The 13,194-nt window shown below is 37.3% G+C and overlaps 1 protein-coding gene across 1 annotated transcript in view; it reads right to left on the minus strand.

The window, feature by feature from the left end:
• Positions 1-13,194, minus strand: part of CPB1 (carboxypeptidase B1) — a 38,505-nt gene that overhangs the window by 18,996 nt on the left and 6,315 nt on the right. The window contains exons 3-9 of the mRNA XM_049785349.1: positions 11,687-11,811; positions 4,802-4,901; positions 4,604-4,705; positions 3,690-3,791; positions 1,757-1,867; positions 1,577-1,667; positions 188-390 (exon numbers count right to left, since the gene is read on the minus strand). Of these exons, the coding sequence (XP_049641306.1) occupies positions 188-390; positions 1,577-1,667; positions 1,757-1,867; positions 3,690-3,791; positions 4,604-4,705; positions 4,802-4,901; positions 11,687-11,811 (834 nt within the window). The remainder of the gene's footprint in view (positions 1-187; positions 391-1,576; positions 1,668-1,756; positions 1,868-3,689; positions 3,792-4,603; positions 4,706-4,801; positions 4,902-11,686; positions 11,812-13,194) is intronic.

The raw sequence follows: 13,194 nt of genomic DNA on the forward strand, positions 1-13,194 counted from the left end.
GAAGTCTTGCAAATTTGCATTGAATCTTTCTGTGTCTGCTACTCAAAATCAATAAATAAACTTTCAGAACTTTTTCCAAGAGTTTTTTTTTTTTTTTTTTTCAGGAGTAGAATTGGAAAAACTCTCCCCCCACCTCTGGAAAAACTCTTAATAGCAACATAACGTATGAACTCCCATAACTACTTACCAACTCAACATTGTCCTTGGTGACTTTGTAATCATAGGAATAAGGGTACAGCATCATCTGTGAGTATGAGTGGATAGTCAGGTAGGCTTTGATGGAGGGGAGCTTGCTACGGATGAAATCAGCCAGGGCTTTAGTCTCTTTCTCAGATTCTACAGAAGGTCCGCAGTAGGTATCATCACAAGGCTTAGTAGAGGCTCCCATTGCTGAAAAAAAACATGGATCATAGTTCATGGCAGATGGTTCCCGCCTGAAGTTCTCACAGGGCATGTTTCAAATCAGAAAGTTAAAGTCTTTACTCTTCTCATAAAGAATTATGAGTTATGCATATAATGTATGCATTATAAAGTATAAGTATGCATTATAAACTGTATCCTTTTATTTTTATTTTTCATTTTTTTTTGGGGGGGGTCACACCTGTAGTGCTCAGGGGTTTCTCCTGGCTCTGCACCCAGAAATCCCTCCTGGCAGGCTCAGGGGACTATATGGGATGCCAGGATTTGAACTACCGTCCTTCTGCATGCAAGGCAAAAGCCTTACCTCCTTGTATCTCTCTGGCCCCTCTCTCTGTCTCCTTTTAATAATAAAACTAAGATGCTATGAATTTTAGCTCAAGGGTGAAAAATTTCAGCTACTGCCATGTAGTAAAAAGAAAATGATATTCATAAAATTAATAAACATGGTTTATTTACAAGAATATATCTATGAGGAATTTCTGTTAAAGAATGGCTTCCAGTATTTGGGATTTCACTTTCTATGGTTTTAATTTCCCACCATCCAATATTTTACCACTGTGGGAAAATACAATGATCTACATAAGACATATGAAAGAGAGAGAGAAAAAAAGAGACAGATGCCACATTCACCTGTCATAATAGTATATATATATATTGTTCTACTAGATTATTCATTATTGCTATTCATCTTCCATCATGCCTCATTTGTAAACATTTGTAAGATTTGTAAATTTTACCACAGGCTTGCATGATAGGGACATGTAGGTTATTTATAGGATTTCATACTTTGTGATTTTGAAACTCCACTGGGGTCTTGGGATATATCCTGAGGATATGGCGAGGAGAGGGACTGTTGCAGTTATTTTCTAAGACTTAGATCACAAAATTATAACATATCATTTCTATTTAAACACTTATTTAAATGATTCCCTATTTAAAGTTTATCTCACCTGGAGATATTTTTTGACTCTCAAATTTTAATTGACTAAAACTATCTATCATCTCTACTTTTAGAAAGTCATAACTCTGAAGTATATATAAAACATACTTTTCTTCATTTACACATTGCCGTAGGTCTCTGTAGTTTTGTTTTGTTTTTTTTTTTCAATGTATGGCTTTTGACAGATAAGTGCAAAGTAGCCAGCCAGACACTTACTGCACCAACCAGCATCAAAATTTCTGTTAGGGTCAGTTCCAATGCAGGCAGAACCTTGATGAGTAGAACGGGTCTTTCTCCACATTCGGTTCTAGAAGTGGATCATATGGTTGGGAAATGTGTCAGAGAAAGTAGTTGGCTTTAATTTTTACCAGATTCTGACAGAATGAGTTCATATACCTTTGTCCAGGTGTACACGTAGCCATCAATATTGACCACAGGCAAAACATAGAAGTCTAGCTTTTCGAGAAGTTCGGTCATGTGGATTTCCCTTCCATAGGTACGAACAGCCTGCGTAAGAGTTACAAAGTGGAGTTTCATAAAAAGGAGGAATACAAGATGCTGCTGATATATAACCAATAATAATAATAATATCTCTATTTAAGCACCATGATTACAAACCTGTTTGTAGTTGTGTTTCAGTCATAATAAGTATACCCCCTTTCACCAGTACAATGGCCTTCCCAGTGAGGGGGCATTGGTGGAAGGAAGGCTGCTGATATTTTTATAAACTGTATAAATGCTGACTTTACTATCTCCTATTGAGGTAGATATTATTAATATTTAAAAATCAATTATTAAAATGCTGCCAATTGTTTCATTGAAAAACACTGCTTCCAGTTCTACTTTAGAAATACTGTTTTTATCAATATATATCACAAAATTATTATTTTGTAAATGAAATATGAATTTTTAATAAAATAATTTATTTGTAAAGAATAGGTCATTTAATAGCATAGACATATTGTGCACATTACTATATTGTGTCATATTATTATATTGACAGGATCTTAAAGAATATTTTCATATATGTATTATATCATCACAATAACATTTTTTTCTTGAAGTTAGCAGGATACGAGAGTAAAACAGTTCTAGTAAGTAAGGAATGCCTTTGAAGATCGAAGAATGTTCCATGTAGAAACTTCGTTTCAGTAAATGTCTGGCATAAAAGGCAATGAAATCTCACATTGAGAAGTGAGATAACCTCAATAGATTTGTGGAGTCTTTACTTGAAGGTCTAACTCACATATCTCCTTATACCTCTTTCATGAGATGGAAACTCCATTACTTTAGTGCAGAATGGATTCTTCCTAAGTGATGTAAAACCTTCACCTTTAATGAAGGGACTGTGTGTGTGTGTGTGTGTGTGTGTATGAAGTTTGATTTTGGGGGCACATCTAAGTGCTCAAGGTTATTCCTGCCTCTGGGCTCAAAGGTTGCTCCTGACATGTTACCAGGCAGGGATGGAACCTGAATCAGCCATATACAAGGAAAATGCCTCACCCTTTGTACTTTATTTCTAGTCCTTTATCTTTAAATGTTTTTCTATAAATTCCATAGAGTATCCTGCAATGACTATTACTAAAACAATTTCTTGTAATTTTCTCTATTGTATGTAAAACCATTAATTATAAATCATTTGTGTTTCTTCTTTATTGAATCATTATATCAATAGGGAATCATGGAAACTTAAAAATACTAGCTTTTAAGTGTCTCTCAGATATATCTTTTATGGGGGCACACACTTGTCAGTGTTCAGGGGTTTCTCTTGGTTCCACACTCAGGAATCATTCCTGGAAGTTCTTGGGGAACCATATGGAATGCTGGGGACTGAACCTGGATTGGCTGTATGCAAGACTAATGCTCTATTTGTTTTCTAGTGCTTTAGCTCTCATATATATAGAATTATAATTATATATAGAATTAATTATATATAATTATATATTACATATTACAATATATATAATTATATATAGAATTATAATACTACAAAATATCACTTAAGCAGTATCTACAGTAAATTGTATCTTAGTCCTGATGTGTACATTGTGGTATTTTCAGGACCATATATGACCTATCCATGATACTCAACCTCAACACCAAAGGCAGCTGAGAGTTCAGGGAATGAAATTTCAATGTATACTGCTTGCAAACTATTCAACATCTGGATTTATAAAGATTTCCAACAAAGCTGAAATTAATATCAGAAAACGGGAATTCAAAATTACAATTTTTTTTTTACTATTTTTAAATTACAGTTAGAGTAGAAGAACTGATAGAAACGAATAATTCTATTTTCTTGTGCCAAAAAATTCCTCTATGTACTTACTTCTTTCACAAACCACTGGCAGAAGGCAGGGGAAATCCACTCTCGGGCATGGAAACCACAGTCCATGAAAACGGCAGGCTTATTTTGTCCACTTTTGCCAACCTATTTTTATACAAAAGGGAACTATAAAAGACTGTAAGCCACCAAACACAGGGTTAATTTGCACTACCTGCCTGGTCCTCAGATGCAACAGGTGAAACTTGACAGCCAGAAATATATCCCATGATTAAATTAAAACATAATGGCACTGAATATGCTCTCCTCTAGACACCTTCAGTCTCAGCTGAAGGGTTGCATGGCTGTTTATTATTTTTATTAAGCTTGACAAGCTCATATTTTCAGAAGATGCTTGATTACCTTACTTAATTGTACTCTCGTGAAGGTTATTCTCAGCACTATTATTAGGTGACATGGCCAAGACAACTGGATAAGTGATTAAGAATTAATCATGATTGTTGCTAATCTATTAAGAATTTTCCTTCTCTACTATTTATTCCTTGTACCTTTTATTTTCTTCATTAGAATTCTATGACAAAAACGGCATTAGAGAACAACAACAAGCTGATATGCTCTGCTATCTGAGAGGCATGCAGTCTGTGAAGCTCTTTAACAAGTGGATTTGCAAACATCTGGGAGAGAGGAATTTCATCAAGGTAGGTTATCATTTACATTGCTTACAGGAATGTGCTCAAATTTATTGGACTTTTCTTGTTTTATTGCATCTTTCTTTTTGAATAAATCAAAATAATATTTTGAAAATCCTCTCATGATAACAAATAACTGGATGATCTGTTTCCCTGGGGGTTGTAGGCAGGATTGGAGTCACAATAGCGTTTGGGTTGAACAGAGCTGTGAAACAGATGTTCATGTGTTAGACGTTATTGATGAAAACCCTCAGGGATAAAGACGGTTACCTTGAGAACATACATATTACGTCCTTCAAAGGTGGTTCCGATGACACTGCGAGTGACAAGGGCTGGGTTATCATTGGCAATTTGTTCAGTCCAAGCTTCAATCTACCAAGTGGAACCATTGGGAGAAGAAGGTAGTTATTGAGTTGGTCTTGGTTAAATTTTCCAAGCACTACCTATTAGACTATGTGCATTTCATACCGTTTCCCAGTTGTTGTATTTCTTGTAGCTGTGTCCAGAGCTGCGGACCTGACTGTCAAACTGACCCTCCAGTGCAAGTTTCAGGTTGTTGATCAAGACCCTGCAAAAAACCAAAGTGGGCATTTCTATGAGGGAAGGCCAGTTCCTGGGCCCACATAGAAGGCCTAAAATCACTGTGTTAGTGATGACAAAATGCCATCTCCCTGGGTCTTAGGTGTTTTGTGGTATTGTTTCAGTTGTCCTTGGTCCACACCTGCTCATCTAGAAAGAGGATATTCATGCAGAAGAATAGTCGAGGACTAGGGAGTGCTAGATAGGTTATTCCTTGGCACAGTCTGCCCACATTCCCATGTCTTAATTTAGAAAAGAATTCCCCAAGTACCTAGATCCCCAGAATCAGAGGCATGGCTGCTTTACAGACATTGTCCTTCAGCTCTCATTGTGACCTTTCTGCTTTAAGACTCTACTGCTTTTGAGCATTGTTTTGGGTGGGTCTCAGGAGTCTCTCTTCCCAGGAAAACTGGGATATCAAGACCTTTATGGCATAGCTCCAGATGTGAAGAAGAGTATCTTGATGTCTAGAATTTCAGTTTTTAGAACAATCAAAAGTTGTAATACCCTCTCCAACACTGAATTTAGAGCATTTATTTCTGCTCGACAGCCTTGCAACTGGTTTAATCTAAGAATGGGATCTGAAAGTGAGTGATAGAATCTTTGAGCCCATCTTATGTCTATAAATAATGATGCAGGGGGGAAAGACTGATGATAAGACACAGGGAGTGGGTATGGGTGGCTTCTATTTTTTGCGTTATGTTTGAGTGGAAAAATATGCCTTAACGGGACCTGAGTTTGTGAGCATTGATATTCCTTGGCCACAACCCTGTGGACAGAATAGACAGAGACAGTTGCAGAAAGCTTAACTATCAAACCTTGAAATGTTTGGATTTTACACAGAACAGCACATCAACCATCTTTTCTTCCAGCTTCCCCAAAGGCACACTGATGATGTATGTCAGGGATATCTTCCCAACCTCCCTCTTGGGAGATTTGATTCACTTGGACATTAACCTATATCTGTACATAGAAAATGAACTCAGACACCCACCCACAAGAATGAGGATGCCTATACGTCTTCTGTGTTTAATATCTCTATAATAATACCTCTTAGTGAGTTTACTCCCAAATGTAAAGGTAGCCTCCATCATTTGTTTTCTTTAATGATTGTTTTTTCAAATTTATTTCTTCTATTTTTATTTATTTATTACTTTAACTTTACCTGTTTTGGTTCTGCTTGGTACAAAAACTTAGAAGAAAAAATCTTGCCTGGGATAAAAGGTCAAAACAAAGACACATAAATGTGTAGCCTGTCATACTTATCAGACTCAAACACCAAACCCAAAATCAATGACAACAGAATTCATACCCAATTTACAACAAGCTATACATAGAAGGGAGCAGTTACACTAGCAGTCCAGGGGAAAAATGGATATATGGGATGTATGCTAGGAACAAGGGTGGAGGGAGGACACACCGGTGGTGGGAATGGCCCTGATTCATTGTCACTATGTACCTTAAATATTACTGTGAAAGATTCATAATTCAAAAAAAAAAAAAGGCACTCATGGGGCTGGAACAATGGCATAGCAGTAGGGCATTTCCCTTACATGCAGTTGACCCAGGACAGACGGCAGTTTGATCCCCAGGCATTCCACCAAGCCAAGAGCAATTTCTGACCTCAGAGCCAGGAGTAATCCCTGAGCATCACAGGGTGTGGCCCAAAAATCCAAAAATCCAAAAAAAAAATGCCCTCGATGACTATAAAGTGATATTTGTTTCCTAGCAAGCAAGAGGCAAAGAGGCAAATACTGTCTTAATGTGTTAATTACCTGAAAGAAGTATGTTTTTTTTTAAAAAGAAAGAATATATTTGAAAATTTAACCTTCAGAAAGAAAATTTTCCATAAGTATTCATATATCCTTTGCTAAGTCTCTATCTATATTAATGAACCATAGGTGTTAAATGGCTGGAAGCAGATGTATTTATCCTCACAGAGCTCTGTAGGTTGGCAGTCCTACCTGGTCTTGTGGGGATATAATCAAAGTATCGATGGAGCTGTATTCCATTATGGGGAATCTAAGGAGAATCTGGTCACTTATTATCTTGGATCCTCGACATGTTTTTTTCCCCTGCTTGTTTTGTTTTGGGATCATCCCTGGTGGTGCTCAGGAATAACTTCTGGCAGGTTCAGGGGACTATATATTTAATGCCAGAGGTTTAACTTGGGTTAAACATTTTTCCCACTGTACACTTTCACCAGCTCCTTGGGACTTGTTTCTCCAACTTCTCTTCCACCAAAGCCAGTGAGTGAGTTGACTCAGTCCTTCTTCCAGATTTTCTTCTGTTTCCACTACCTTCCTCTTTCACTTGCACAAATCCAGCTTTTACAAGGAATCTCTCCTGACAATTCATAATAATCTCCCTATTTTAAACTCAGCTACTTGGCAACTTAAATCCTACCTAACTCTCTTTACCACTTAACCTAAGATATTCATTAGTTGAGGGGTCTTGAGTGTAGACATTCTGGAAGGATCATCATTCTGCCTGCTACAGTTAGGAACAACAATGATGATACTAAGGGCTATCATCATAGTCCATACCCAAAGGTGATGGTTAAGAAAGAGGAGGTGAGGGACCTGGAGAGATAGCACAGTGGCGTTTGCCTTGCAAGCAGCCATCCAGGACCAAAGGTGGTTGGTTCAAATTCCGGTGTCCCATATGGTCCCCCGTGCCTGCCAGGAGCTATTTCTGAGCAGACAGCCAGGAGTGACCCCTGAGCACTGCCGGGTGTGGCCCAAAAACCAAAAAAAAAAAAAAGAAAGAGGAGGTAAAAGAAGAAATCAAGAATTGAGAGTCAGAAAATCAGGGCCACTGTGTTTCCTAACTCCTAAATTGGCTTCCGAAAAGTTAATTTAATTTCTAGGCTTTCACTTGACAAATTTTAGAACGAAGCATGATGACTTAGTATTCAGTGTTCTTTTCAATTCTGAGAAGCAATGATGAAACTCAAGACCAGAGAACGTAGAACTTAGAAATTTCCATAGTATTCTTCACTATTTACAAAACAAAAACAAAGAAAAACCATAAAGCTGCTAGTTTAGGAAAATGACTTTTAGATATAACTTAAAAAAATGCCCAAAGTCAGAACAATACAAGCAAAGCAAAAATGTTGCAAGATTAGAAGAGAGCCAATAGGCAGAAGACTTTAAGCAAAGAGCTGTATTCCTTAATCACCAGCATTAAAGAATTGAATCCATCCTTTTTACTAAGGGGCACTGCTCTTTCAGAATGACCAATTGAAAAATTCAAGAGGCAAGTGGCACAGCATCTACTTTTTGTTTAGCAAGATTTTTCTATTGCCTGTAAGTAAGGAGAAAATTGAGTTCACATGGTTTCTTAGAGTGTTCAGAGTAAAGCAGCAGTTAATTGCTTCCAGGCATTCTGTAGACATTCTTAGGACATAGGCAAGGAAGGTTAAGACTACAGCCATCTCTGATCTGCCAGAAATCAGCTCCCTGGGGAGAGGGGAGCAGTCTTTTTTGGATTTATCTATTCTCTGTCCTGAGTACAATTTGCAAATTCAAATTACCTTGGAGAATTGGAGACTATGTGGGGGCTAGTGTTTTTTTTTCCATAAATAAACAAAGAGGACAGATTCTTAGAGTTAATATTCTGCTAAATATCAAACATTTTCATCAACAACTGGAACACAGAAGTTCCAAGACAAGGCGGCACACTTTTTTTTTTTCTCAAAAGTAAAAGTATCAGTACAAAATCAGTTGTAAAGGATCATGAGATTCAGGTAGCAATGTTTGACTTTTTGCCAGAAGGCAGGGGATTGGCCTCAAGATATCCTTTCCAGCTTTATGATTATTTTATTTTATTAGATTTGAGACAAAGCACTTTTTTAGTTATATTAAAAATTATATTACTAAATAATGAGCTTCTATTCTAGGAGATTAAAACAATGCCTCTTAATGTAATAGGGATGGTATTACACTCCAAAATACAGAGGCATGCACACAATTTTATACTTTTATATGTTCTTTCTATAGTGCTAACCAGCTTGTTTTTTCTATTTCTCTCTCTCTCTTTAAACATGCAAGAAAATTAGATAATAGTGCTTCTCAAGAAAGCCAGAAACAGTGAGAAGAGACTCCATTCAGCTCATCTCTTTTCCTGCTTCCTGAAACAAGGTGTTTTGATCTGTACACAGATCCTGTTTGTTTTGTTTTTCCTTTTTTGTGAGAGAAGGACACTTTTATGTCCCCATGAGCCATTTTACCACATGAATCTGTAATATGCAGTAGTAACATGCTATGATAGGCAATCATTGATAGTCCATCTCTCTCTAGAGAGTGAAGGGTACGAACAGCTTACTGAGTTTGTCAGAGAAATTCTGCAAATATTTCTAACTGAAAAGTTTTGTCCACTAACTTTCAGAACCAAACTGGAGTGAAACACCCTCCAGTTCCTAGTTTTTTAGCTTTTTATGTATCAGAGTATCATATAATCACCTAAAATTGCTAAAATCACATTTTTTTTTTGAAATTTTTCCTCTGGTAATTCAGAACTTGATTAGCTGTTAAACAAAACCAGTCTTAACAAAGAGGCTTAGAATCTTATCAAGTCTGAAAAGGGGGTTTGATAGAACGGGTGCAGCAGACAGGTTTTGCTTTAATCTTTCCAGTTGGAGACCATTGGAATATATATATTTGTCATCATATGAGATAATAATGGGATACATGGGGAAGACTGCCAGGGCACATCTCTTTGGTTCCTAGGGGCTTATTATTATTATTATTATTTAATATTTAGAAAATTATATGCTACAAAAGGCTAATGGGGAAAAGAGAAGTGAAAATGAACAAGAACTTAGACCTTTGAGACTGTCCTATGTTGTAGATGAGCCAATAGTCCTATACCATTCTCTGGAAGTTTATTTGCACAGAAAGAACGTGAATTTTCCACCTGATCTAAGGAGCTTAGTATGGGTTTAGAAGTCATTTTACCTCTTTGTGATATGGGTAGATCTAGGACATTATTCAGTTGGCTAAGGTTAAGTTAGGGTCTCTGTACCTCCTTTTGCCTCTCTCTCTCTCAAGGAATTACAAAGAAACTGTCATCTTTTTGAATGTTACTGAAGGGCTCCTAGAGGCTAGGACTTTAGAAGTCATTCCCAGTGTAACAAGCAGAGCAAATGATCAGAGACAGGGATCTTCATTCCATTTTGAAACAGATTGTTATATTTCTGTTTTAAAAAAGGCACTCCCTTCTTTAGGTCATATTTGGCCGCTTTGCTCAGGCAGAAGCAGAGCTTAGAGTAAAGCATGATAATGGAGTTAAACATCACCAATTTTCTATTGACCTTTTAAAACTGTGTAATCTTCCTTATTGGTAAAATAGCAAATCCTCATAACATTTCCAGAAATTGTTGCAATTTATTTACTTGGATTTTTATCTTCACAATAGCCCTTTGAGAGGAACATGATGTCTTCATTTGATAGAGAAGAAAACTGTAGCTCAGGAAAGTTAAGATAATTAGCTAGAGCCAAAATAGCCAGGTTGTTACAGAGTCAAGATTTCAATCCTGTCTGTTTTTATTCCCCACGAAATTCCTTGCTGCAATCTTCTGAGTTTTTGTGCATTACTCTACACCACTACCAATTTTATAGGCAACACTTTGACAATTTCACTAGAATAGGCTCCTCTATATTTATAAAATGTGAGAGGCACAAGATAATTTCTAATGCTAAAATTATGTTGCGGACATTATTTCAAAATGGAAGACTTAAGCTTGACTGAAAGACAGCCAGATTGTTGGATAAATCTGAATGTTCAGAGTTGAAGCCTGAAACTCTTGTTCACAAAGGAAGATCTATACATTGTCTAAGAGTTCCTTGCCTTCCTTGCTTACATATGCATCCAGAACAGAATGGTATTTCCCAGTTCACACGTTAGCATTTGGTCATTTCTCTGCCCATTTTAAGGCTTTTCCTTGTTTTATGTAAACTTCAACTCATCTTTCTCTTCTCAGTAAAAATTTATTCCTTAGATGTGTTCTATTGCAGCTCAGCTTCTGACCCTCCTCAGCAACCATTACACCTGGTTACATTTTTTTAAACTTCACCCAGCAGTGCTCAGGGCTCTCCCTTGGCTCTGCATTCAGGGACCACTTTGATATTGCTCAAGAAACCATAATGGGGTGCTAGATATTAAACTCTGGTTGGCCACATGCAAGGCAATTGCTTTATCTGATGTACTATTTCTCGGGCCTCCTGGTCCAAATTTATTTCAAGCCTGTCTTACTCTGAAAATAAGTGGGATTCTTTTGTCCTTTTTGACATCAGTAGCCACACTTAGACAGGTGCCTCTAATTTAGTGGGATGTTTCTATCTCAAAGGGCTCAGATGAACCAAGGTGATATTTGGATAGAGGACCATGAGGTGGTCCTCTTAATCTTACTCTGATTAGGAAGTCAATGACCTTTCTTTCATTATTTTTATACATGCCATTAGAGGCAGCGGTGGAAGAAAGGAAAGCAGAAGGAACTCTCACTAGTGATAAGAATGTTTGATGGCTTGTCTTTTCTATATATCCCATGTAAAGCTGTATTTGATCAGATATCTGGCCAAACTGTTGAGGTTTCAAACTATGCTTAAGAGATCAGTAAGTAAACAAACAAAATACTAGGCCTGGATCCAGGGCCAGCTCCATATGAGTTTGGGGAAATATATGCTTGATCTTTAGATCTTTCCAGAACTATGAGAGACTGGCATGACAGCCTCATTCTCAGAGGGACATTTAACAACCCAAACCTAAACTCACTCATAGTTGAATTCATTCTCCTCCAGGAAGTCCTCCACTGTGTTGACATCTTCTGCTGTTGCCCGGAAGTCCACAGTTGTGTGAGGCTTGATTTGTGTCACAGAGTCTGGTTTCCAGAAGTCTAGCTGAAGATGGAATAAGATAATTCATATTGCTTTACTCTAGTGAGTTACTTTCAAAATAAAATCATCTTTGAAATCTTTTAAAATATATCCTCTTTAGTTAATAAGGATTAGGACCAAATTGTTGAATGCCAATAAAAAGGCTTACACATATACACTTAACCCTTATTGATTATGAGCACTCATGAAGAATATCTAATTATTTTTAGTAATGCTAGTTAATTGCAGAATTTTATAGCTGTTCTTTTATACTTATTGGTTTTCTGGAACAGTTGCTTCTTTGTGATGACAATGTTTGTGGTAACAAATAAATCTGCTGAATGAGCAGTGATGAGTTAATTAGAGAACACACATTTGATAGAAAAATGAATCTTGACTTTCACATTTTTCCTACTACTTTGATTTTTTTCTTACATATTTTTCCTTTTTTTTTTTTGGTTTTTGGGCCACACCCGGCGGTGCTCAGGGGTTACTCCTGGCTGTCTGCTCAGAAATAGCTCCTGGCAGGCACGGGGGACCATATGGGACACCGGGATTCTAACCAACCACCTTAGGTCCTGGATCGGCTGCTTGCAAGGCAAACGCCGCTGTGCTATCTCTCCAGGCCCTTTTTCCTTTTTTTTTTTAAGGTTGGTTGTTACCATGTCTGGGAGTTTGCATGCTTATGGTAAGTCCAGCACTTCCATTCTTAGTTGTAGAATATGAGGGTTGCAATTTTTGTGGAACTTTGGGAATCATATAAAATGGCATTCAGGGATAAAAAGAAGGTTCCAGTGATTCAACTGGTGGATTCATGTATGCAAAGTAGGTGTGCTATTACTAAACCACACCCTTGGGTCTTTCTTTGACTTTTAAAATATAATTATTTTTAGGAATTTGTTTTGGTACTCAGAGAGATGTTCCTATCAGTTATGTATAAAATCAGGAACATGTCTGGCTGGTGGTTGATATCTATGAAGTAATGTATCTTTCTACAGTAGACATCTGGCACCATGGCCAAAAAACCCTCCACCCCTAACTATTCAGTATTATAGTGATATCTGCATTAGTTCAATTACTCGACAACTTTCATTGGTTGTATGAATATCTTACTATGTATCTATGTGTGCAAATTACACATGGCTGCTGTCCTTACAGGGGGCACTTAGTAAGAAATTAAATAGAATGAGATATTAATTTGATGATTCATGTGTGTGTGCATGCACAATTGTTGTGGTTTCAAATCTCCTTTTGTATTCCCAAGGAAAAATAGGAATCAAAGACATGCTGCCTGTCATAGGTGCCTTTGTTTCTCTGGTTTTTGGGCCACACCCGGCGGTGCTCAGGGGTTACTCCTGGCTGTCTGCTCAGAAATAGCTCCTGGTAGGCACGGGGGACCATATGGGA

The sequence above is a fragment of the Suncus etruscus genome, chromosome 13 (assembly GCF_024139225.1).
Source record: "Suncus etruscus isolate mSunEtr1 chromosome 13, mSunEtr1.pri.cur, whole genome shotgun sequence".
NCBI lineage: Eukaryota > Metazoa > Chordata > Mammalia > Eulipotyphla > Soricidae > Suncus > Suncus etruscus.